This window comes from Alligator mississippiensis, chromosome 13 (assembly GCF_030867095.1).
Source record: "Alligator mississippiensis isolate rAllMis1 chromosome 13, rAllMis1, whole genome shotgun sequence".
In the NCBI taxonomy this organism is placed as follows: Eukaryota; Metazoa; Chordata; order Crocodylia; family Alligatoridae; genus Alligator; species Alligator mississippiensis.
Genome location: NC_081836.1, coordinates 29,200,266 through 29,223,118, shown reverse-complemented (window position 1 = coordinate 29,223,118; position 22,853 = coordinate 29,200,266). Strand labels below are relative to the sequence as shown.

General features: G+C 45.9%; 1 protein-coding gene across 3 annotated transcripts in view; it reads left to right on the top strand.

The window, feature by feature from the left end:
* The window catches only part of IFT140 (intraflagellar transport 140), a 177,739-nt gene that overhangs the window by 28,243 nt on the left and 126,643 nt on the right, over positions 1-22,853 (top strand). For all 3 annotated transcript variants that reach the window (XM_059716195.1, XM_014597466.3, XM_006263212.4), the window contains exons 6-9: positions 8,450-8,625; positions 13,428-13,519; positions 14,656-14,762; positions 15,118-15,266. In XM_059716195.1, coding sequence (XP_059572178.1) covers positions 8,450-8,625; positions 13,428-13,519; positions 14,656-14,762; positions 15,118-15,266 — 524 coding nt within the window. The remainder of the gene's footprint in view (positions 1-8,449; positions 8,626-13,427; positions 13,520-14,655; positions 14,763-15,117; positions 15,267-22,853) is intronic.

Here is a 22,853-nt window from a genome sequence, read left to right as displayed (position 1 = left end):
TAGGTATGTAACTTCGACTTTCTCTCCCATGTCCAGGTGGCAAGAGACCTGTTTATAGAAGGAGATGCGATTGGTAAGTCAAGACCTATCTGTGATGAAGCCATGCTGGCTGTCATTCAGAATCTTACCCTCATCAAGCATATCACACATAGATTCTTTAATGAGTTTTTCCAGGATTTTCCCTGGGATGGAGGTTAGGCTGATTGGCCTATAGTTGCCTGGGCCTTCCCTCTTCCCCTTTTTGAAGATGGGTACAATGTTGGCCCTCTTCCAGTCCTCAGGGATCTCCCCTGTGTGTCATGATTTCTGAAAGAGTTTTGCCAGGGATTCCACAGTGACCTCAGCTAGCTCCTTCAGCACTTTTGGGTGAAGTCCATCTGGTCCTGCTGACTTATAAAAGTCTAGCTTTTCAAGTTGGTTTTGTACCAGCTCAGCATTCACAGTGGGAAGGCTATCATTCCCACCGTGCCCCCTGTGATTCTTATCTCACTTGTCTTTCCCCTTGGTCCAGTGAAATACTGAAGCAAAGTAGACATTCAGGAGTTCAGTTTTTTCCTGAGTGTCCGTTACCAGTTGTCCCAAGATGTTAAGCAGGGGTTCCGCACTTCCATTTGTTTTCCTTCTTCTCCCTACATACCTAAAGAAGAACTTCTTATTGTCCTTGACTTCCTTGGCTAACTTAAACTCATTCACTGCCTTAGCTTTCCTAATCATTTCCCTACAAGTGCGAACCACTGTTGTATAGTCCTCCTTGAGGACTGTCCCTAGTTTCCACTGTGTGTATGCCTCTTTTTTCTTTTTCAAGAGGACCGCGATGTCCCTATTGAGCCAGGAGGGCTTGCCAGCCCTTCTGCTGCCTTTCCTCTTCATGGGAACGGTTTTCTTTTGTGCTTCAAGGATCATGTCCTTGAGGAATGACCACTCTTTGTGCACTCCATTCACCTTCCATCCCTGGTTCTGCATTGCCTCCCCTACTAATGCCCTGAGCCTGTAGAAGTCAGCATTTTTAAAGTCCAGGACTTAAATCCTGCTAGTTGATTTGTCAACCTTGCAGTGGACAGTGAACCTGATGTGCTCATGGTCACTGTTGTCCAGGCTACCCTCAATGTTAAAGCCACACACCAGATCATCTCCTTTGGCCAAGACCAAGTCTAGGAGAGCATTACCTCTGGTTGGCCCTCACATTTCCTGGGTCAGAAATAGCTCCTTGATTATAGTTAAGAAGCTACATGACCTATTTGACCTAGCCGAGTGTTCCTCCCAGTCTATGTAATTGAAGTCACCCATGACAACCAAGTCCCTTACACGTGCGGCTTCTGTCAGTTCTCGAGAGAACTCCAGATGAAGCTCCTCCACTTGGTTTGGTGGCCTGTAGTAAACGCCCACAGTTAGGTCTCTCTCACCTCGCCCCACCTCAAAGCTTGACCCAGATGGTTTCATGCTGTTTATCTTTGGAGCCAATGTCAGCCCCCAGAGAGGTGTACTACTCCCTCACATAGAGCGCTACCCCTCTGCCTTTTCTCCCTGCTCACTCCCTTCTGTGCAGGCTGTAGCCCTCTATGTCTACACTCCAATCATGCAAGGAGCCCACCAGGTCTCTGTGATCCCTACCAGGTCATATGGCCCACTAGAGAGCAGGAGAGCTAGTTCCTCCTGCTTGTTTCCCATGCTCCTGGCATTTGTGTACAGGCAGCTGAGGCCCCCAACTGACACCCTCAATTTCCTGAAACGCTGTGGGAGAAACATTCCATTAATATTTTCAAAAACAATTATCTTAGTGTCCTCCATGTGGGAGCTTTTCTGTGTGCCAGTCCCCAGGAATGCTCCACTTGGAGTTTCCCCGTCCCCCAGCAAAGTCAGTTTAAAGCCCTGTCCAGTAGATCAGCCATCCTGGCTTAGAACAGGGACTTACCTCTCCACGTGAGGTGGATGCTGTCTCATCCCAGGAATCCCCTCTCCCTCAAGTGTGTGCTGTGGTCAAAGAAACTGAAGCCCTCGTGGTAGCACCACTTTCGGAAGTGTCTGTTTATTTATGCCACATGGCCTTCCCTCTTGGGTCCGTGGCTTGCAATAGGGAGCACAGAATAAAAAACTACTTGAGCTCCCAGTTCCTTGAGCCCAGCCCCCAGAGCCATGTAGTCACTCATGACCTGGTCCAGATTACTCCTGGCTGTGTTGTTCATGCTCACATGGATGAGGAGCATGGGGTAGTAGTCAGAGGGACGGACAAGCCTGGGGATCTTTTCCACAACGTCCTGGATGCAGGCGCCAGGAAGGTGGTAGATCTCTTGGTCCAAGGGGTCCAGACAGCAGATAGGTCCCTCCGTGCCCCTCAGGAGAGAGTCGTGTCTCCTCCCCGCCCCCCCCCCCCAACCCGGCATACAATTATTAGTATAATACATACAAATAGTAGTATGTGGTAAGATGTAAAACAAAAATTATTAGTAAGATGCAAGTGTAATTTAAAATTTGATTGAAGTTTGAAATTTAAGGTTAAATTTTTAGTTAAATTTAACTTTAGAATTTACTTTTAAAAAGATAGATTATTATAATTAACTTTGTGTTCTTTTATTTGCAAGAAAAAGATACTCTGTATACAATTCTAAAGCCATCATTATTGTAATAAAATAGCCTGTGAAATTTAGCTAGAAGACCCTTTGAAGCATAGCTTCTTCAGTGCTGGAAATCTGTCAACAACTTTTTCCTTTGTAGCCTGTTTTTACACACGTGTGGAATCATCATCATTGCTCCCTACTACACATAACTGGAACTGTTATGTGGACTTCTGACATTAGGTTTCCAAAATAACCTTTGTAGTCTGTTCAAGGCTTGTTGAATTATGTTGAATGTGCTCTTCTTGTGTATTCTTTATATATGTCATTCATTTATTGTACTTTTTATGTCTCTTCCAGGCCTTTAGTATAAAAAGAGAACAGCATTGGCCCAAATACTGCCCCTTGAGACTCTTTGCATCCCCTTTAAAATTAACCACTCTCTACTACCTTTTGTCTTCAAAGTCTGGCAGTTTTTTCCGCACTCTATTAGCTCAACATTTACTAACTTTTTAGACCGGTCTTTTGTGTGAAAGTTGTCTTAAAGTTAATTTGAAAGCTTAGCTAATCCTCTCCCAAGATACTGTTGAGAATTTCAAAACAGTGGGCGGTCTTGTATGGAAGCTAATGTGCTTTATATTGCAATATTCAAGTGCAATTATCCAGGATAATTTAAGTACACAGTTTCAGGTGGGACAAAAAATCAAATCACTGATGACTGGTCATTATAGATCCTATGAAACTTTCAAAAGAGTAAGAGTATTAACACTAGTATCTTGGCCAAATTACAACTATGTTAATTACATTCTTACTACCTACATTTCCCTTGTAGTTTTGATGAAGTATTCTTTATTTCCTGTCTAAAGTCCTGATCATGAAAAAGCTCTGTGCACACAGATCTTCTGTTAAGATTAATGGGGTCTCTGTTGATGCTTGTGGTATAACTACATGGATATTCTTTCATACCCTGATTCTGCCTTGTTACTAGTGCTGCTGTGCACTAACAGCTACCATGCTGAACACCAGAGGTAGTTGCAGTGATCCCTATTTCTGTTCATAGATTCATAGACACCAGGGCTGGAAGGGACCTCAGAAGATCACCGAGTCCAGCTCCCTGCCCCAGGGCAGGAAGTTGGTAGAGATCATAGGATCCCAGCAAGATAAACATCCAAATGTCTCTTGAAGGTGATCAGAGTAGGTGCTTGAACCACCTCCAGTGGTAGTCTATTTCAAACCTTGGGGGCTCGGACAGTAAAGAAGTTCTTCCTTATGTCCAGGCTGAAACAGTTATGGAGGAGTTTGTGACCGTTCGACCTTGTCATCCGTTGGGGCGCTCTGGTGAACAGATGTTCCCCCAGATCCTGATGAGCACCCCTGATAAACTTATAGGTGGCCACCAGATCACCCCTGAGCCTGCGCTTTTCCAGGCTGAAGAGTCCCATGGCTCTCAGCCTCTCATCATAAGGTCTGTTTTCCTGACCTCTGATCATGCGCGTGGCTCTCATCTGCACTCTCTCAAGCTTCTCCACATCCTTTTTGCATTGTGGAGACTAAAGCTGGACGCAGTACTCCAGCTGTGGCCTCACCAAGGCCAAGTACAACGGGAGAATGACGTCCTGGGATTTGCTTGAGAAGCACCTGTGGTTGCAAGCCAGGGTTTTGCTTGCTTTACTAGCTGCAGCATCACATTGAAGGCTCATGTTCATCTTGTTGTCAGTCATGACCCCTAAGTCCCTTTCATCTGTAGTGCTAACCAGCGTAGCACTGCCAAGCCTATAAACATGCTGCAGATTTTTCCTCCCAAGGTGGAGAACCTTGCATTTTTCAGTGTTAAACACCATCAGGTTCTCATCTGCCCAATTCCTGAGCCTGTCAAGGTGTGCCTGGATCACCCTCCTGTCCTCAGGTGTGGATGCTTTACCCCAGAGTTTGGTGTCGGTGGCAAACTTGGCCAGTCCGCTTCTGACACCAATGTCTACATCATTGATGAAGATGTTAAAAAGTAAAGGCCCTAGGACAGAGCCTTGAAGGACCCTACTGGTCACAGAGTACCACGATGGTTGACTTCCATCCACCACCATCCTCTGGGTCCTACTGCGGAGCCAGTTCCCCAGCCAGCGGATCATGGTGAGGCTGAGGCCACAGTTTGCCAGTTTTGCCAAGAGGTGATCATGGGATACCAGATCGAAGGCTTTTTTGAAGTCAAGATATATGACATCAATCTCTTCTGCCTTCTCCAGGTGATAGGTCACCTGGTTGTAAAAGGAAATGAAATTGGTCAAGCAAGACCTACCCGCAACAAACCTGTGCTGGCTATCCCTCAGGATGTTGCCATCAGCCAGTCTGTTAAGGATGGCTTCTTTGATAATCATTTTGAAGACCTTCCCCAGGATAGAGGTCAGGCTGATGGGCCTGTAGTTTGCTGGATCTACTTTCCTCCCTTTCTTGAAGACAGGCACCACATTGACCTTCTTCCAATCTTCGGGCTCTTCACCAGAGCACCAGGAGTTCTCAAAGATCCGTGCCAGGGGCTGAGCTATGATGCTTGCCAGCTCCTTGAGTACCCTTGGTGTAAACCGTCAGGGCCAGCTGACTTGAAGGTATCCAGCCTCTCAAGGTGTTCCTTCATGAGGTCAGCTTTGATGGAGGATAAGGAATCTCCCTCACCTGGTCCTCCCTGTCCTGTAGTCCAATGTTGCCCTTGCTTTTCCTCCGGCTCCCCACATATCTAAAAAAGGACTTTTTATTGTCCTTGATATTTGTAGCTAGCTGGAGTTCCATCGCAGCCTTGGCTTTCCTGGTTTTCTCTTTGCAGGTCCAAACCAGTGCAGAGTACTCCTCCTTTGTGGTGGATCCAGTCCTCCATCCTTTGTAGGTCTTTCTTTTAAGACGCAGGAGGTCCGCTAGTTCCCTAGAGAACCAAGGGGGCTGCTGTGCCCTTTTGCTGCCTTTCCTCCGAGACAGAATGGCATTAGCTTGTGCATCAAGGATCGCTCCCTTGAGGAGGAATTTCTCTTCCTGAACTCCCCTGCCCTTTGGGTCATGGTCCCTTAGGGCCTCACCGACAAGCCTCCTGAGCTTGTCAAAGTTAGCTTTCCTGAAGTCAAGGACTTTTGTATTGCTGACTGTCTTGCCAGCTTTACGGCAGATGGTGAAGGTGATCAGCTTGTGGTCGCTGTCACCTAGCTTCCCATCGATTGTTAGGTTGCCGATTAGGTCATCCCCGGTTGCCAGTACCAGGTCGAGCAGTGCTTTACCTCTTGTTGGCCTGTAGACCTTTTGTGTCAGATAGAAGTCATCCACACATGACAGCAAGCGTTGCGACCACTCGGATTTAGCTGAGCACTCTTCCCACAAGATGTTTGGGTAGTTGAAGTCTCCTATGACAACCATGGACCTGGAGCATGCGGCTTCAGCCAATTCCCTGGCGAACTCCTGGCCAAGCTCTTGACTTTGGGTGGGAGGTCTGTAGTAGACTCCCACCATTGTGTCCCCTGTGCCATGTTCCCCACGGATTTTAACCCAGAGGGTCTTCAGCCATCCACCCTGGTCGCCAATGTCAGCTAGAAGGGACGCGTAGCTCTCCTTGACATAGAGAGCTATGCCCCCGCTCTTTTTGTCTACTCAATCTCTCCTGTACAGGGTATAGCTGTTTATACCCATGGTCCAGTCATGGGTGGAGTCCCACCAGGTCTCCATTATCCCTATGATGTTGTAATTATTTGTGTTAAGCAGGAGGACAAGTTCTTCCTGTTTATTCCCCAAGCTCCTGGCATTTGTGTACAGGCAGGCAAGTGTCCCCGTGGGGGTCCTTGCCTTGCCTACCAGTTGTTCCAGGACTGGGGCAGGGGTGGGCTCCCTTAAGTGCCTTGGCCTGCTGGCTTTGCAAGGGTTGCTCAGCGGGCCAGCAGGCAGTAGTCCCCCTGTCCCTTGGTGTGCTTAGTTTAAAGCCCAGTGGAGCAGGACAGCCAGTCTGGCTGAAAAGAGCCTCCTTCCCAGTGGAGAGAGGTGGAGGCCATCTCTTTCCAGCAGCCTTTCTCACCAAAGAGCGGACTGTGGTCATGGAAGCCAAAGCCTTCCCTATGATACCACTGCCGCAGTCTTCAGTTAACTACCTGTATCCTCCTCTCCCTCCTCAGCCTGTAGCCCGAGACTAGGAGGGTCGAAGAAAACAGCACACCTGCACCCCCAGACCTTTTAGCCCTGCTCCCAAATCCCTGTAGCGTCTCATGATCCGGCTGGGAGTGCTCTGAGCCGTGTCATTGGTGCCCACATGGATGAGGAGCATAGGGTAGTGGTCAGTGGGCTGGAGGAGCTTAGGGATCTTCTCCGCAATGTCTCGGATGTGGGCTCCTGGGAAGCAACAGACTTCCCGGACTAAGGGGTCAGGGCGGCAGATTACACCCTCAGTTTCCCTCAGGATGGAGTCTCCCACAGCAGACACTTTGTGTTTTGTTTTGAGGAGAGCGGGGGCGGTAGCTACAGTAGCTCCCGTGTTGTCTGCGGGAGCTGGCAACTCAGCAGGCTCTGCTGGGGCTGCAAGAGGTTCGTACCTGTTGCATAGCTCCAGCGGTGGGAGGGCCTTGATGCGGCAGGCCTTGGGACCCTTGACCACCTTGGTCCAACCCTTGGGCTGGACAGTAAGGGAGGTCCCCGAGTCCTCCCTTGTCCTGGAGGGAGACTGTGGTCTACCCTCCATCTCTCGGAGGAGAAGGGCCTGGCAGTAGGAGTCAATCTCCTGCTCACAGTCCCTGATGGGGCACAGTCTCTGGACTGCGGCCTGGAGCTCCTCCAGCTGGTGCGCCAGGGACCCCAGTAGGGAGCAGACCTCACAAGGGCAGGTGGCCATGCTCCTGGGCCCCAGAGTCTGAAAAAACGACAGGCAGCCCCCGCATTTTCTTTGGAAGGCACTGTATTATTTGCCTTTTATTTTTCATTTCTAATGTACATGGTTTCTTTTAAAGTTTTTAAGAAATTCTCACAGAAAATCTTTATTTAATGGAAATCAAGGTTCCTATGTTCTTATTTCATATACCAGAAAGCACAAATACACAGCTGTGGTCAACAGCAACTTTTTCTCTACCTAGTATAAAATATATCTAACTCTTACCTAGTACTATCCTCTTACTCCAACACATTATCAAATCTAGTGGCAGTCTACAAACTAGTCAAGGGGGACCAGCAGGCATTGGGAGAGTCCCTGTTCCCCCAAGCAATCCCTGGAGTTACAAGAAACAACAGACACAAGCTAGCAGAGGGTAGTTTCAGGCTAGACATTAGGAAGCCCTATTTCACTGTCAGGGCGGCTAGGACCTGGAACTAACTTCCAAAAGAAGTGGTGCTGGCTCCTACCCCGGGGGTCTTTAAAAGGAGGCTGGACGAACATCTGGCTGGGCTCGTTTGACCCCATTACTCTTTCCTGCCACGGCAGGGGGTCGGACTAGATGATCTCCTCAGGTCCCTTCCGACCCTACCAGCTATGAAACTATTAACACCCAGGGTTTTGAAACTTCTGTGAAGTCTTAACTCTGCTATATATGCAAGAAGCATGTGAGTGTTAAAAGTAAATGTCCTTTTAAGGAATGTTTTTGGTTTTGGATTCTTACAAAAAGGATAATTTAGCATGTGTCACTTGCATAAACTATATTCTGACATATATTCAAGAAAACAGAAGTATGGTTGTTGCTAGTTTTTCAGCATTTCAGGAGTGTTATAAGTAGATAAGAGCAGCATTTACCAACAGTAAGCACTGCTTTTTTTTTTTCCTTGTAGGCTTGACACTAAATTTCTTCCACTTCTGGGTTCAAGTATGGCCATTAACATTATCTTGTCATGATACTGGTGGTGTGTAGGCATAATGGAGGAGAATGGTATGTAACTACTTGTGTATCTTGCAGGGTCTGTTCATTATGTGAATGAGAAAGGAAAGACAAGCCGTGCATTGACCACAGACAGTCCAGTCCAAAAACTTCTTTTCATGGAGAAGAGGGATGTTTTAGCAGTAATAACAGAGAATCTCTTGCTGTCCCTGTACACAGTCAAGCAGGATGGAGAAGCAGAGGAGGTCATGAAGGTTGGTGAGGTTGGCTAACTTGGCTGCAGGGTAAAGGTCACATCCTGCTGAAGTGTAACATTTCATTTTTATAGATATATTACTCAACTTTTACAGTTGTCATGTTTCTGTTTTGTCACATGTGTATTACGTCTCACCTCATCTCAGACCCACCCCTCCATTTCTTTACCTCCTTCCCCTCCCACACACACACTTTAGCGGAACACAATAGAATTTGGATTTTTCCTATAGGAATGGTTCACAACCTGCTTAATTCATAGCAGCATTGGCGACACATAGGGGGTGCACATGCACCCCCTGAAATTGGCTGTGCACCCCTTGGAAACGCTAGCTGTGAAACTGGAAGTGCTGGCAGAAGTGCAAGTGCACTTCTGGTTTTGCCACTGGTGATTTTGGGCTTGGCAATTCTTCCCCACCCAGTTGGTGATCTGGTGCCCCCCCAGACTCAGGAGGCACCAGTTGCCCATGCATAGCAGGTTGCTGAACTAACAAGCTGCTTAGCTGATTGTTACAGCTTTTACTTCAAAGGCTGTCACTTCTCCCCTCAGCAGGAGCACAGCTGTAGTCCCAGACAGCTGATCAGAAAGCTGTACAATTTGAAATAAAAACCACAGCAATCAGCTGGATCACCTCAGTCATCTCACACATCTGTTTGGTACACCTCTGTATACTCTAGCTGGTTTGCAAACCTTCATCTTGGCAGGAGGCTCAGCACCAAACCCTGAAAAGAATCCAGATTCTACTGTTCATGTTCCTTGCAAGGCAGAGCCAAGAATTGTAGGAATGAATTCAGAAGAGTGTTTTTTCCTATCTCTCTCTTTCCTGACTGGTTTCTTCATTCTTACCATTTTTTCTTTATTTTTGTTTACACCTTAATTTGTTCACCTAATTGTACCTATTTATTTTCTCCTATTCGTCCCCTCCCCTCTGTTAGGTGACATGTGGGTGCATATACTTTGACACTGCACAGCCAAAAATGATTTTAAAAACCTTGTTTCACTGCTGTGATGTCAAAGGGATGAATAATGACTTTGAACCCTCCTCTTATACTCATTTTTAATAACAGTTGGACAATCATCCAACTGGGGAAGAAAAGAAAGCAGTGATATGCTTTAAAATATATCCACGAGCCTAGCATAGCTAGATGCTTCTATTAAAGACCTGCAAAGAAGTAGTTAATAGTGTTGATAGTTGTATTGTCATAATTAGTTTCCAGAATTGTCATCCTGTTCAGAGTAATGGAGGAACTGCTTTGAAAACTTAGGAAGACCATTGGTTCTGTTTTTGCTTTCAGGAAGTAGTCTTTACAACCACAGTAGCTAAACATTAAAAGACAAAACAAAACAACAATATGCATTTCTGTCAAAACAAATTGAGCTGCCTAAAGAGCTGCATGGGGACCTACTGCAGAGTGGCTGTTTGCTAACTTCTCCATTTAATTATTACATGTTAAATAAAGTGGCTTTGTAACTGTGTTGAACATGTGCATGTCTAGAGGGAGAGGCAAGGATTTTTATGGGTGATACCTTTATTTGACTAACTGTATGACTGGGATAAATTCAGACAAGCGTTTGAATGTAGTGCATTCTTCTGGCATTCTCTATTTAAATCACTTCATTTTGAGTAATGATGCTCTTGAAAACTTTCACTCCTCCTTATCTGCAGATACCTGAATTTTCCTTGGATTTGGATCATATTCCATATATGAATTTTATTTCTTGTGCAAGTATCTAGCTGTGGATGCTTCTTAAACAAAGCTGTAAGATTCATCTCTCTGCCCATGTATTCCCAGTTGATTAAGTGCTGGTTTCCAAAAGTGAGATTTTTGGAAACAAGCATCAGGATATCTTTTTCTCTCTGGTCTTCCTAAGTACTTGAATTCCCCCTTTATGTTTTGCAAAGCACTCAGAAACTGCAGTCATGGATGCCAGATACGATAAAAACAAAACTCTCATGCCTTGCCCCTCTTGGCTTGCTTGCTGCTCTTTTTTCTTCCTCTGCTCTTACTCCATTTTTTCCTTGAATGTATCCATTAAGCATTAACACAATAAATAAAAGGGGGAGAGGCATGGATATGAAAGAGAAGGAAACAGGGAATAGGCTAAGCAGAATTGAAAGGTTTTAAAGTTATTTTTTTTAGAAACCAGAATGGCTTTTGTGCACTTTTTGCTACTTTTATGGCTTTGTCTTCACAAGTATTTTGCTTCAATCCCATTTATTGGTGTAGCTGTACAACTATAACAGCTCTGCGTCCTTCAGAGTAGACAGGCAGACACTGGCACTTACCTTGCTTTAAAACATAGGCTGCTATTTTTAATGGTGAATTTTTCCTTCTTCGAATTGGGGTAAGCTACATCAATTCAAATAGCAGCTTTGCCAGACTATTTCAAGGGGTAGAACCTGTGCAGGTACAGTAGTAGCTGGACTCAGGGTAAAATCTCAGTGTCTCTAAAGCCTTCAATAGTGAAGATGGCATAGTCCAGATAGCATAAAATATAGGCCCATGTTATCAAACTCTGGCAACTGCTTGAGCTCTTTGGTCACATGTACCCATTCCCCCATCTTTCTATTTGATTAGCTATTACAATAGAACCCAGCCAGCTCATGATCCCATTGAAGTAGATCTTGGGTAGGCTTATCCTAAGAGAAAGCTCTTTAAAGGAGATCATATGGGGATTGTACACCCTTTAGAGTTTGTATATCATATCCATTGAAGGTACTAACAGAAACAATAATAATTATGTATATAAAAGTCCTGAAAACTTCATGCTTTCAAACTCTTCTGCTCGATTTTTCCATTATAAACTATAAAGTTTAGTCCACACCATTCCTCCTAAGAGTCTGCAGGAGTCCTATTATAGTCTTATGTTCTAATGCTTGTAAATGAACTGGGAGGATTAACATAAGCAAATCCAAGAATATGAAACTCAGTGAACTGAAAGGCAGAGGTGTTTTTAGTTAAATTATTTTTAATTCTATTTTTTAGTGTCTTATCAGTTTTAAAAGGTTGGGAGGAAATCCATCTTTGTTAAATATTAAGCAACCCAAGCTTGAATTCAAGACTATAAAAACTCATATTTCAGTTGTCTGAGAAAAACAGTGGAAGGGAGGCTTGGTAGTCCTGTTATTTCTAAAATAAATCACAAAAAAGAACTAGCACAAGGGCACAAACCTATATTTCCCCTTTGCAGGCCATCTTTAGTATATATTATTAATACAATTTGTTTTCTATATTACAACATTACGTTTGCAGCAGTTATCAGAGAATTATTATGGTTCAATTGTTGAATATAAGTCAAACAGGACCTTTGGAAATGTCCACCAGTGCGCTATTAATCTATTAAAAAATATAAAATGCTTTGTGGGGGACAACTCAGAACTTGATATCTGGGGATTCTTGGTTGTAAATGACTGTATATGCAGAATGCTTTTAACATATATTTAGGGTTACCATATTTCCAGGTTCAAAAAAGAAGACACCTGTCACTTGGAGGGGAGGGGGGGATATGCTGGTGCCCTCTGTTGCCCCTCACTGTCATGCTACAGTCTCCCCCAGTTCCACTGCTGCCCCTCACTTCAAACCCACTGACCCCAGCCCTGTAAGTTAAGCTCACACTCAAACGGCAGTGCCCCTCACTCTCAACCCACAACCACCCCATCCCTGCTGGTGCCCCTCACTCCCGATCGGCAGCCCCCTGGCTCTGCCAGTGCCCTGTACTCCCAACCCACAGTCCACATCCCCACCCTGGTGCCCCTCACTCTTGACTCACCAGCCCTTCCAGAGGAGCCCCTGCTGCCCCCATCCAGACCGAGCCGGAGCACGGTGGCTCTGATTCATGCAGGTGGTGGTGGATTGTGTCTGACCCCAGTGTGGGCTGGAGGGAAGAAGATGGGAAGCTTCTGGCTCCCCCAACTCTGGCCCCTGTCCCTGGCTTTTCCCTCCCCACCACCCACAGTGTCTCTTGACCGCTCACCCCTACGAGCGCAGGCACCGGCCCCTATGCTACCGGTCCAGCCACAGAGTTCCCCGCTGCCCTCGAAGGTTCCCCTCCCTTTCCCCTGCTGGAGGGGCAGGCAACTCCCGCCCCACCTGTCCCATCCCAGCCCCAGCCCCCATCCCCTTGCCCTGACTGAATGCCTGGGATTTTGTTTTACTCTGGGTGAGAGAGCAGGGGGAGGGCAGTCACAGGCAGCAGGGAGTACCACATGGGTCTACTGTGCACCTCAGCAGCTGCAGGCAGGTATGTCTGTGCTCCCTGCTGCCTTGGATCACCCTCCCCCTGCTCCCACCCCCAAAGCATAGCAAAATCCCAGACAATTGGTAAGATTTAAAAAAAAACACCCAGAGGGAGATCGGAGGGCTTAAAAAGAGGACATGTCTGGGAAAACCTGGATGTATGGTAACCCTATTGCTGTACCAGCTTGCAAGCTTGTTGATACACTGGGAAAGTGTGTTGTTTGGAAAACAGCTCTGGCTTTTATGTCCTGCATCACTGCCCTAGTCATGACAATATTCCCCTAAAATTAATAAGGTTTTTTACAGTGGGTCGAGTCATTGACTTCTTAAAAGTCCTAAAGTATTTTGGAATAGGAGTTAAACCTCATTTTTTAGGTTTTCTGAAAACATCTAATGTAGGGAACAGATTATCTTACATCTACTTAATGCAATGCTTTTTACTAATTTTCAGAGATATGATGCTAGGTTAGATGAACTAGGTGGGCCTAGTTCAGTATAGTAATTATTTGTTTCTGCTTTACAGCTGACTTAACCAGCACTGACACTTGCTGTCTTTTGTTAACAGGTAAAGTTGAGTGGGAAGGTGGGTCATTCTGCAGATATCATAGTAATTGAACGCAGCCTTCTTGTTACAGCAATAGGGGAGACGGTCCTCAGGTAAGACAGGCTTTGAATACTATTGAGACCCAAGAGAATTGTGAGCTGGCAGTCCAGTTCAGCAGTGACTAGAGAATTGATTTCCTTTATGGTGTCTTTGCTTTCAAATTATTGTAAAATAAAACATTACTATTTTCTGTTTGAATCTAATTATTAGAACTTCAAGATGAGAAAAAATTAAATGAATCCTAACTTATGAAGATGTTTAGGGATCCTGTATGTTTTCCTTTCTATCATAGCATCTGGTACCATTTGACTTATTTCTATTCCAAGTGCAAGCTTTTCATTGCCTTTGTTTACTTCTTTCCATGAAAAGTAGACTCCTCTGACTTTGTGCAGGAAAAGGAGAGCTACTTCTTTGTCCTTTCTATTCTTGTTAGCTAATTTTTTTCTAGCAGCTATAGTGTCAACAAGGGAAAAAAGGACTCTTCTGCTCTCTTGTCAGGAATTCTCTAGGAGGCTAAGACTACTGGAATACTGCAAAGCTTACACACCTCATTCCCTGGCCTTGAAATAAGTGTGATGCTTTGCCTTACTGTAATTTTGGTATGTTCTCTAGGGTTGTTTAATCAATTTACACTTAGAAATATGCCCTTCATTTGAACTTCTAAGTTTTTGAGTGGCTCCCTTTACTTCTGTATTACCTCTTCACTGAAATGAATGCAACATCAGTGTGGGTATGCATTTTCAGCTGCACTTTTCCAGAACAATAACTTACTGATATGATCAATCAGTTTCCTGGTTAACACTAAGAGAGTGCTGGTAATGGCTAAGCATCATTTGCTTAATGATGGAGACTGTTACGTATAGCATTAGTGTTTTGTTCCAGACAATTCTACTGCAATCCAAAGGACCATTTAAAAATACAGTGAATCTTGAGATGGCAAGTAAAGTTTATTTGTAAATTTTTTTCTTACAAGATGTCACAACATGCTCCAAAGAATAAAATGTTAGAAGATGGAAAGGGTTGCATATTCCACAGACAGCTTCTCATTGTTTCATTGTAAAAATGTGAAGATCTGAGTGTTCTTGCAATAAAACAACTATTGCCCTTCACTGTATCCCATTGACTCTCTTCCATGAGACATTTAGAAGGGAAAGAATTGTTAAAAGCCTTTTCTTTTCTGTGTAATTAGGTTCTGGGATTTGGAGCGGAGTGAGAACTATGTGCTTTCTCCAGATATGAAGCTTGGCTTTGAGGCAGGAGAATGTGTAAACTGTGTTTCTTACTGCAGTGCTAAAGGTGAGCTGTCCCATTGGAACTGATCTTTAGCTCCTAAAACTAAATTTTAGTTAAATTTTGTATTATAACAGAGACCTTTACCCACCTAAAGCCATGCCATATTTTTTACATGCTTTCCTCATGAGAGCTTCAGGGCTGGAGGGTTGGTTTTTAGTCAAGACTGAGAAGCATTGGTTGAATTACTTGCTGAAAAGATGCATAGTGCCTGTCTTAGTGCTTTGAGTGTATTAATGAGTGTGAATCAGATAGTTGGATTACAAACACAACCAACATTTTACCACTGCTTACCTCGTGCAATGCATATGTTTGTTTTCTGAACCCAATTTAAAATGCATAACAACTTTGTTAATGACAGGTCTCCTAGCAGCTGGTACCAACAAAGGCAGAATAGCTATATGGAGAAAAGCATCAGTGTCCGGTCAGAGCCCATGGGCATTGGAGGGCAAGGACAGATGGAGGCTTCAAACCCCTACAGAGCTTGAGGGGAATATTAGTCAGATAAAGGTAAGACAAAAAAAGAGCTTCTAGTCATCTTTGACATTCTTAGCAGTCAGAAGAAGGAAATAGGTACATTCTTCCAAAGCTACATTTGCCTCTCTCCTCTAGTTCTAAATATTAGAATTAGAAAGAGAAGAGTCACAGACATACTGGGTACGTCTACACTAGATGCTTCAAGCACAGTAGACTAATTCTACTGCGCATTAGCATGGCGGGCAAAACCCGTGCTGATGTACAGTAGACTAATTCTACTATGCATTAGAGTCACCACAAAAGCATGCACTGTGGCTAATGTGCAGTAGTGCTGATTACAGCTCATTAAGATGGTACCTGTAATTACAGGTACTAAACTTAATGCATGATAATTACAGTGCATTAATGAATGTGTAGATGTGCCCACTGACTTCTGAAATATAAAGCTTTTTGTTTCTATAGTATTTTCCATCTGAGGGTCTTTCAGTATTGTAAAAACAAAAAATAACTGCCACTGCCTAGTGAAGTAGGTGTATACTAACCCAATGATAAAGACTTATAAAGTAGCACAAAGAGTAAATGAAGTTTCAAATATTAAACAATAAATCCTTGATGGAGTTTGGAGTAAAATCTGAGAATCTTGATGCTCAGTTCTGCCATTTGACCAGAAAACCATCCCTTTTCTTCAAAAAAGACACTTGGTATTAGGAGGAAAATATCTGAAAATGTTTGAAATTTTTCATGCTGGAATGCTGTCTTAATTCTAAAACAATTATTGGGGCATAAACCTGGATATATATTTTTAAATAGTTTTGTTAAGTCCTTGTATATAAGAGTACCCTCTTCAGGCTTAATTTAATCCACAATGGACTAAGAGTGCCCACATAGGTGCTTCCACTGGAATAACTCTCCTGGATTAGCTGTTTTGATAAATTTCACAGTGCAGGTAGGTTCTTGAATGAAATATTTTGCAAACTTGTAGTATTGAGATGAACTCCCTCTTAATGGCTCTTCTCCTCCTGCATTTGGCAGGGTCGGTATGGTCAGTAACATAACACTGCATTTAGACTTGCATCATCTAGTAAAGAGGAAACTTGTTTGCTAGTGAGACCTAACAGTCATCATTGTTCTCAGACCCAACCAGCCTGTCCTTTTTGTGTCTCAATTATAAGAAAATTCTTTAAATCCAGCATCCTGGTCTGGCTTTCTGGAAAGGAAATCAGTAAGCAGGAAATGCTGATTTAAGTAATTTATTTTAAACTTGGTTTATATTTCTACTTTTTTGTTATTTTACTAAAGAGTTGTTTGCTCTCGTTGATTGGTTTAATCACTAAATCATTAAAAATACATATTTTTGTGTACCTTGCTTTCTGGCCAATGAAATGAGAGAACTTTTGCTTTCCTTTCAGATGTTTATTTCTTGGCTTTGACTTTTCAAAGCTATAATTGTAATATTAATATATAGTGTTAATTCTGTTGCTGTTTTTAAAGTGTGAGGAACAATCCCTTCTGTCCTCCTCTTTGGTATGGCGAGATCAATCATGAACATATCCATCTCTTTGTAAGGGGCTGGAATTTTAAAGCTTTTTTTTTATTCTTCCTTCATAGTGGAATAGAGAATGTATAATATAAATAAGGGTAAAATAGATAAATAGCAATAACATTTACTTACTCCAAGTAAGACTCAGATCAGTGGGCAAATCACAGCTATGATCCCCATGTCAGAACTTAAGTCTGGGAAATCTCATGGAAGTCAAGGACCCAAATCTTTTGTTAAGACACTATTGCAACAGAAATTTCAGGATATAGGAAACAGTCTGTGGCATTAGCATGTCAGACATCTACTAATAAGTTGAAGGAAGGGAAGAGATGATATAGATGTTTATATCAGCTCTACCATTCAGATGCTTTCCAGATAACAGGATATGGAGCATTGTACAGAAATAGCGTTTTTGTTCCCAACATTTGATAGCATAAGCAAAAGCATTGCCAAACTACCATCAACAATCACAGCATTTCCATTACAATTTACAAAGGCAGTCTTACCAGTAGAAATTTTAGTTTTCTGTATTAGTCCCTCTGTTGTTTGGTGAAAACATTTTGTAAGTGCTTTTTGAATTTCTGTGTTTGGAATCATTGGATAATCCCTTTTAAAAGGTTTTCACCCATGTTTGTATGAAAAACCCAGATGAGACAGAAAGCCATAACAATATGTTGAGGCCAGAGAGCAACATTGGTTGAAGCTGGCTCTTTTCTAGGGTAATCTTTTAAAATTTGTTACAGCCTAGCACACTGGCTTCTTAAACTGCATTTCCCACTTGTCTCTCTCATCTCATTTTATCCTTATGTAAAATAATATGGTAGTTGTGAAGCATGAGCTAGAGCTGTTGATAAGATAAAATAAAACCCTTTAAATTTAGCCTTATTTTCTGGACCACAATCTTGGTTACAATAATATTACTATTATATACAGCTATTTAAATAAATGATATTAGAATGTTATTGTCTGATGATTGTCCAGCTGATTCATCTCTGGGATTCGCCACTGGATGTGTAGACTGTGCAACCAGCCACGCAATGGTAAGTGATAGGTGCTAGTCAACAAACCTGTCTTCTCTTGGGAAGCTTCAATGGCTCCGGCCAGAGGAGCACCTAGGGTTGGGGTAGTGGAACCCCTTGGGTGAAGGAAATATCCCCAGGAAAGTGGATGAGCCAGAATCCTGTTGACCAACAGTACACAGACTACTGGGACCACACCCATCCAGAAAAGGTGCAGTTGCAGATGCAATAAGGCAGGCGCTTCCTTCAACTCAGAGTGGTGTTCCAGCTGGGAGCTGCAGCAGCCTGTACCAATTGTCTTGACTTCCTTCTTACTATCGGTGTTCTATAGTCCCTGCCAAGAGAGAAGGTGGAGGGCCCATGGCAACCCCTTCCTTCTTTGTTCTTGTGCCTGCCTCTGCTCCACTAGGCGTTCTCGAGCCGCTTTTGCCAGGGCAGTTGACCGGGTTTGCCCCGGGCCTGCAAGAGGACCCCAGAGGGTGCCTCGGATGATGTTGGAAGACCCCCTAAACTCACCTGCCACGACTTTGAATGGATCCTCAGTGGAGGGGGTCCCCTTCGAAGCAGTCTCCAGGGTCGTCACACCTTCGGCGGGCACTCACGGGGCTCCGACCTCCCTTACACAGGAGGTACATGGTCCCGCTAGGGGGAATGCCTTACTGGATCTGGTATTGGCAACGAGGGATGACATGGTAGGGGACCTACAGATTGGTAGCCATCTGGGGGACAGTGATCACCTAACAATAGAATTCTTCATAAGACGTCGAGTGGGTAAGGTAACTAGTAGGGTGAAAGTGCTAGACTTTAGGAAAGCTGATTTCAATGAACTCAGGCGATTAGTCAAGGACGCACTGCAGAGTAGGAGTTTTGAAGTGATGGGAGCCCAAGAAGGGTGGCTGTGCCTTAAGGAAATGATCCTTCGGGCACAAAGGGAGACAATCCTGATGCGAGGAAAAAGAGGGAAAGGGGACAGGAGGCTTCCTTGGCTGACCAGAGAAATCCAGGGCAGCCTATGGGCCAAAAGGGGGGCACATAAAAAGTGGAAACAGGGAGAGATCACCAAAGAGGAGTATACCTCCTCTGCTCGCACTTGTAGGGAGGCAGTTAGACGGGCCAAAGCTACCGTGGAGCTGAGGATGGCATCCCAAGTAAAGGACAACAAGAAATTGTTTTTTAGATATATTGGGAGTAAAAGGAAGGCCCAGGGAGGAATAGGACTCCTACTAAATGGGCAGAAGCAATTGGTGATGGACAGGGGGGACAAGGCTGAACTCCTCAACGAGTTCTTTGCCTCAGTGTTCCTAAGAGAGGGGCAAGACAAGTCTCTCACTGGGGTTGTAGAGAGGCAGCAGCAAGGCGCCAGACTACCATGTGTAGACCCTGAGATGGTGCAGAGTTACTTGGAAGAACTGGATTTCACAGATTTCACAGACAGTAGGGCTGGAAGGGACCTCAGGAGATCATCGAGTCCAGCCCCCTGCCCTAAGGGCAGGAAGTCAGCTAGGGAAATCCTCAGAGGTAGGTCAACATCAGCCTCACGCTACAGACGGGTGCCAAAGCATAGAGAGAGCAAATACTTGCCTTGGGTCAAGCACTGAGTCTTTGACAGCCAGTAGCTGAACTTAAGTCTCCTGAGTCCCACTCCAGAGCCTTAGCCACAAAGCCATCCCTCGAGTTCTCCCAGCAAGGAGGTATCAGGCTCCCCAAAAACAACCAGTGTCCTTCCCTGCCCAACTCTGAATCAGCAGTGGTGAAGATTCAGTGCTCCAGAGACTGAACTTTTTTCATCCCTCAGGGGACACAGCTCTCATAGGGCAGGAGGGGGCATGGAGGAACCTGCCAAGCTCTGGCCAGAGCCTCCTCAACTCTGTGCAAAGGAGCTATAGCGCAAGGGCTGTCCGGCAGAATGACAGTCAGGCTGGTACTCTGAGCATATGCTCACCACCATCCCAACCAGCCCATGACCAACTCACCTCACCCCAGCTGAGTACCTCATATGGGGCTCAGGAAGATCAGACTTACAGACTTTCCCCTTGTTCTAGGGAAGCTACTTTTATGGGCTGTGCTCTTCACCCCTCTGTATATACATGGCTCCTTTTATTGCCGATTTTCCACAGGCAGTGAAGTTCCAGATGCTGGATGCCTTTAAGTCGGCAGGCCCGGATGAGCTCCATCTGAGGGTGCTGAAGGCACTGGCCGACATCATTGCAGAGCCACTGGCAGGAATATTTGAACGCTCGTGGCGCACGGGCCAAGTCCTGGAGGACTGGAAAAGGGCCAATGTGGTCCCCATTTTCAAGAAGGGGAGGAAGGAGGACCCGGGCAACTATAGGCCAGTCAGTCTCACCTCCATCCTTGGCAAAGTCTTTGAAAAAATTATCAAGGCTCACATTTGCAAGAGCCCAGCAGGACAAATTATGCTGAGGGGAAACCAGCATGGGTTCGTAGCAGGCAGATCATGCCTGACTAATCTAGTCTCTTTTTATGACCAGGTTACGAAACGCCTGGACACAGGAGTAGGGGTGGATGTCGTATACTTAGACTTCAGGAAGCCCTTCGATACCTTATCCCACCCCATACTGGTGAACAAGTTAAGAGGCTGTGACTTGGATGACTACACAGTCTGGTGGGTGGCGAATTGGCTAGAGGGTCGCACCCAGAGAGTCGTGGTGGATGGGTTGGTTTCGACCTGGAAGGGTGTGGGCAGTGGGGTTCCGCAGGGCTCGGTCCTTGGACCGATACTCTTCAATGTCTTCATCAGCGACTTGGACGAGGGAGTGAAGTGTACTCTGTCCAAGTTTGAGGATGACACAAAGCTATGGGGAGAAGTGGACACGCCGGAGGGCAGGGAACAGCTGCAAGCAGACCTGGACAGGTTGGACAAGTGGGCAGAGTCCTAGTGGACTCCAAGATGAACATGAGTTGGCAGTGTGATGAAGCCATCAGAAAAGCTACTGGCACTTTATCATGCATCAGCAGATGCATGACGAATAGATCCAAAGAGGTGATACTTCCCCTCTATCAGGGGCTGGTCAGACTGCAGTTGGAGTACTGTGTACAATTCTGGGCACCGCACTTCAAGAGGGAAATGGATAACCTGGAGAGGGTCCAGAGAAGGGCCACTCGTATGGTTAAGGGCTTGCAGACCAAGCCGTACGAGGAGAGACTAGAGAACCTGGACCTTTTCAGCCTCCTCAAGAGAAGGTTGAGAGGCGACCTTGTGGCTGCCTATAAGTTCATCACGGGGGCACAGAAGGGAATTGGTGAGGTTTTATTCACCAAGGTGCCCCCGGGGGTTACAAGAAATAATGGCTACAAGCTAGCAGAGAGCAGATTTAGACTGGACATTAGGAAGAACTTCTTCATAGTTAGAGTGGCCAAGGTCTGGAACAGGCTCCCAAGGGAGGTGGTGCTCTCCCCTACCCTGGGGGTCTTCAAGAGGAGGTTGGATATGCATCTAGCTGGGGTCATCTAGACCCAGCACTCTTTCCTGCCTATGCAGGGGGTCAGACTCGATGATCTATTGAGGTCCCTTCCGACCCTAACATCTCATGAATCTACACCCTGGCCAAACGCCACCTGCTGCCGCGGGTCTCCCGGTCTTCTTTTCTTACTGGCCCCTCCTCGTCTCTTCCCTTGAGAGACAGGTTTTGTTGACTACTTCCTGTTGTCCCAGCTCAGTGGGACCTGGCAGCCTAGGCTGGGCTCCGGTATGAGGGCTAAGTGGCCCTTGATACCTGCAGAACCTATCCTATTCTGACACCCGTGGTGCCACCACGTGTAAAAACGAAAACCCCACCACCATGCCTGCCAGGGAGGTATAACTACCGGGCATGAAAGCCCTGAGGAAAGTAGCGCCCTAGCCCAAGGAGCCCTGCGACTGCCCAGTGCCTCAGAACCCCCTAGGTGACTCCCCTCTGGGGACATTGGTGCAGCCTCCTGAGGTCCTGTAGCCCCGGCTGGCTCCTTCCCCGGCTCCTCTGCCGGTTCCTTCACCGGCTTCTCTGCCGGCTCTCGCGCCGGTTCCTCTGCTGGCTCCTTCACCAGCTTCTCTGCCGGCTCTCTCGCCGGTTCCTCTGCTGGCTTCCTCACCGGCCTCTCTGCCAGCTCTCTTGCCAGTTCCACTGCCGGTTCCTTCACCGGGTTCTCTGCTGGCGTTTTCCTCATCTTCTCTGCCGGCTCCTCTGCCGGTTCGTTCACCGGCTTCTCTGCCGGCTCTCTCGCCGGTTCCTCTGCTGGCTTCCTCACCGTCCTCTCTGCCGGCTCTCTTGCCAGTTCCACTGCCGGTTCCTTCACCGGGTTCTCTGCTGGCGTTTTCCCTGTCTTCTCTGCCGGCTCCTTCCCTGGCTCCTCTGCTGGTTCCTTCACTGGCTTCTCTGCTGGCGTTTTCCCCGGCGTCTCTGCAGGCTCCTTTGTAGTTGCAGCTCTCGCCGCTTCCGCAGCAGCAGCAACTCTCGCTGCCTCGGGCAGACAGACCCCGCGGGTGCATGCTCTTGACCTCGGGTTTTCCCGCAGCTTTCATGGTCTTCTGCCCCCCGGCTGTGCCCCCAGGGCTGCACTTTATTCCTGCCGGGTGGCGTCTCTCACTGACGTCACCAGCCCCAGCTGAATATGAGCTTGACTAATGAATCGCGCGGGCAATTTTCTGGCGTGCGCTCTTCTGCTACCTCCGGCTCCTGTGAGGGGTAAGTGTAGGCTTTCTTCCCCTTTGGTTTTGGCCCGGGGTTTCCCTATAGCCCCGGTGTCCCTGGGACAGTTCTGCCTAGGTGTACACATTGAAGGTCTATCCTCAATGGTCACTTATCCTGGTGGAGAAGGACCCAGGTGTTCGGCAGCAGGTCAGGTGTCCAAGCAGCCCTATTTAGGGGTGGCCTGCTTGCCCCAATCTGAGGAAGGCCCTAGAAGAGATGGGCTAAAAAAGTTTCCTTCCAACTTCTTTTTTCCTGGCTCTAAACTAATCATTGCTTTAAACTAATTGTTGGAATGTTTGCACTATGTTAACTGGACTTGAACTGAAAGACCATGAACTATGGAAAATAGGCATAATTGATAAAGAGCTAC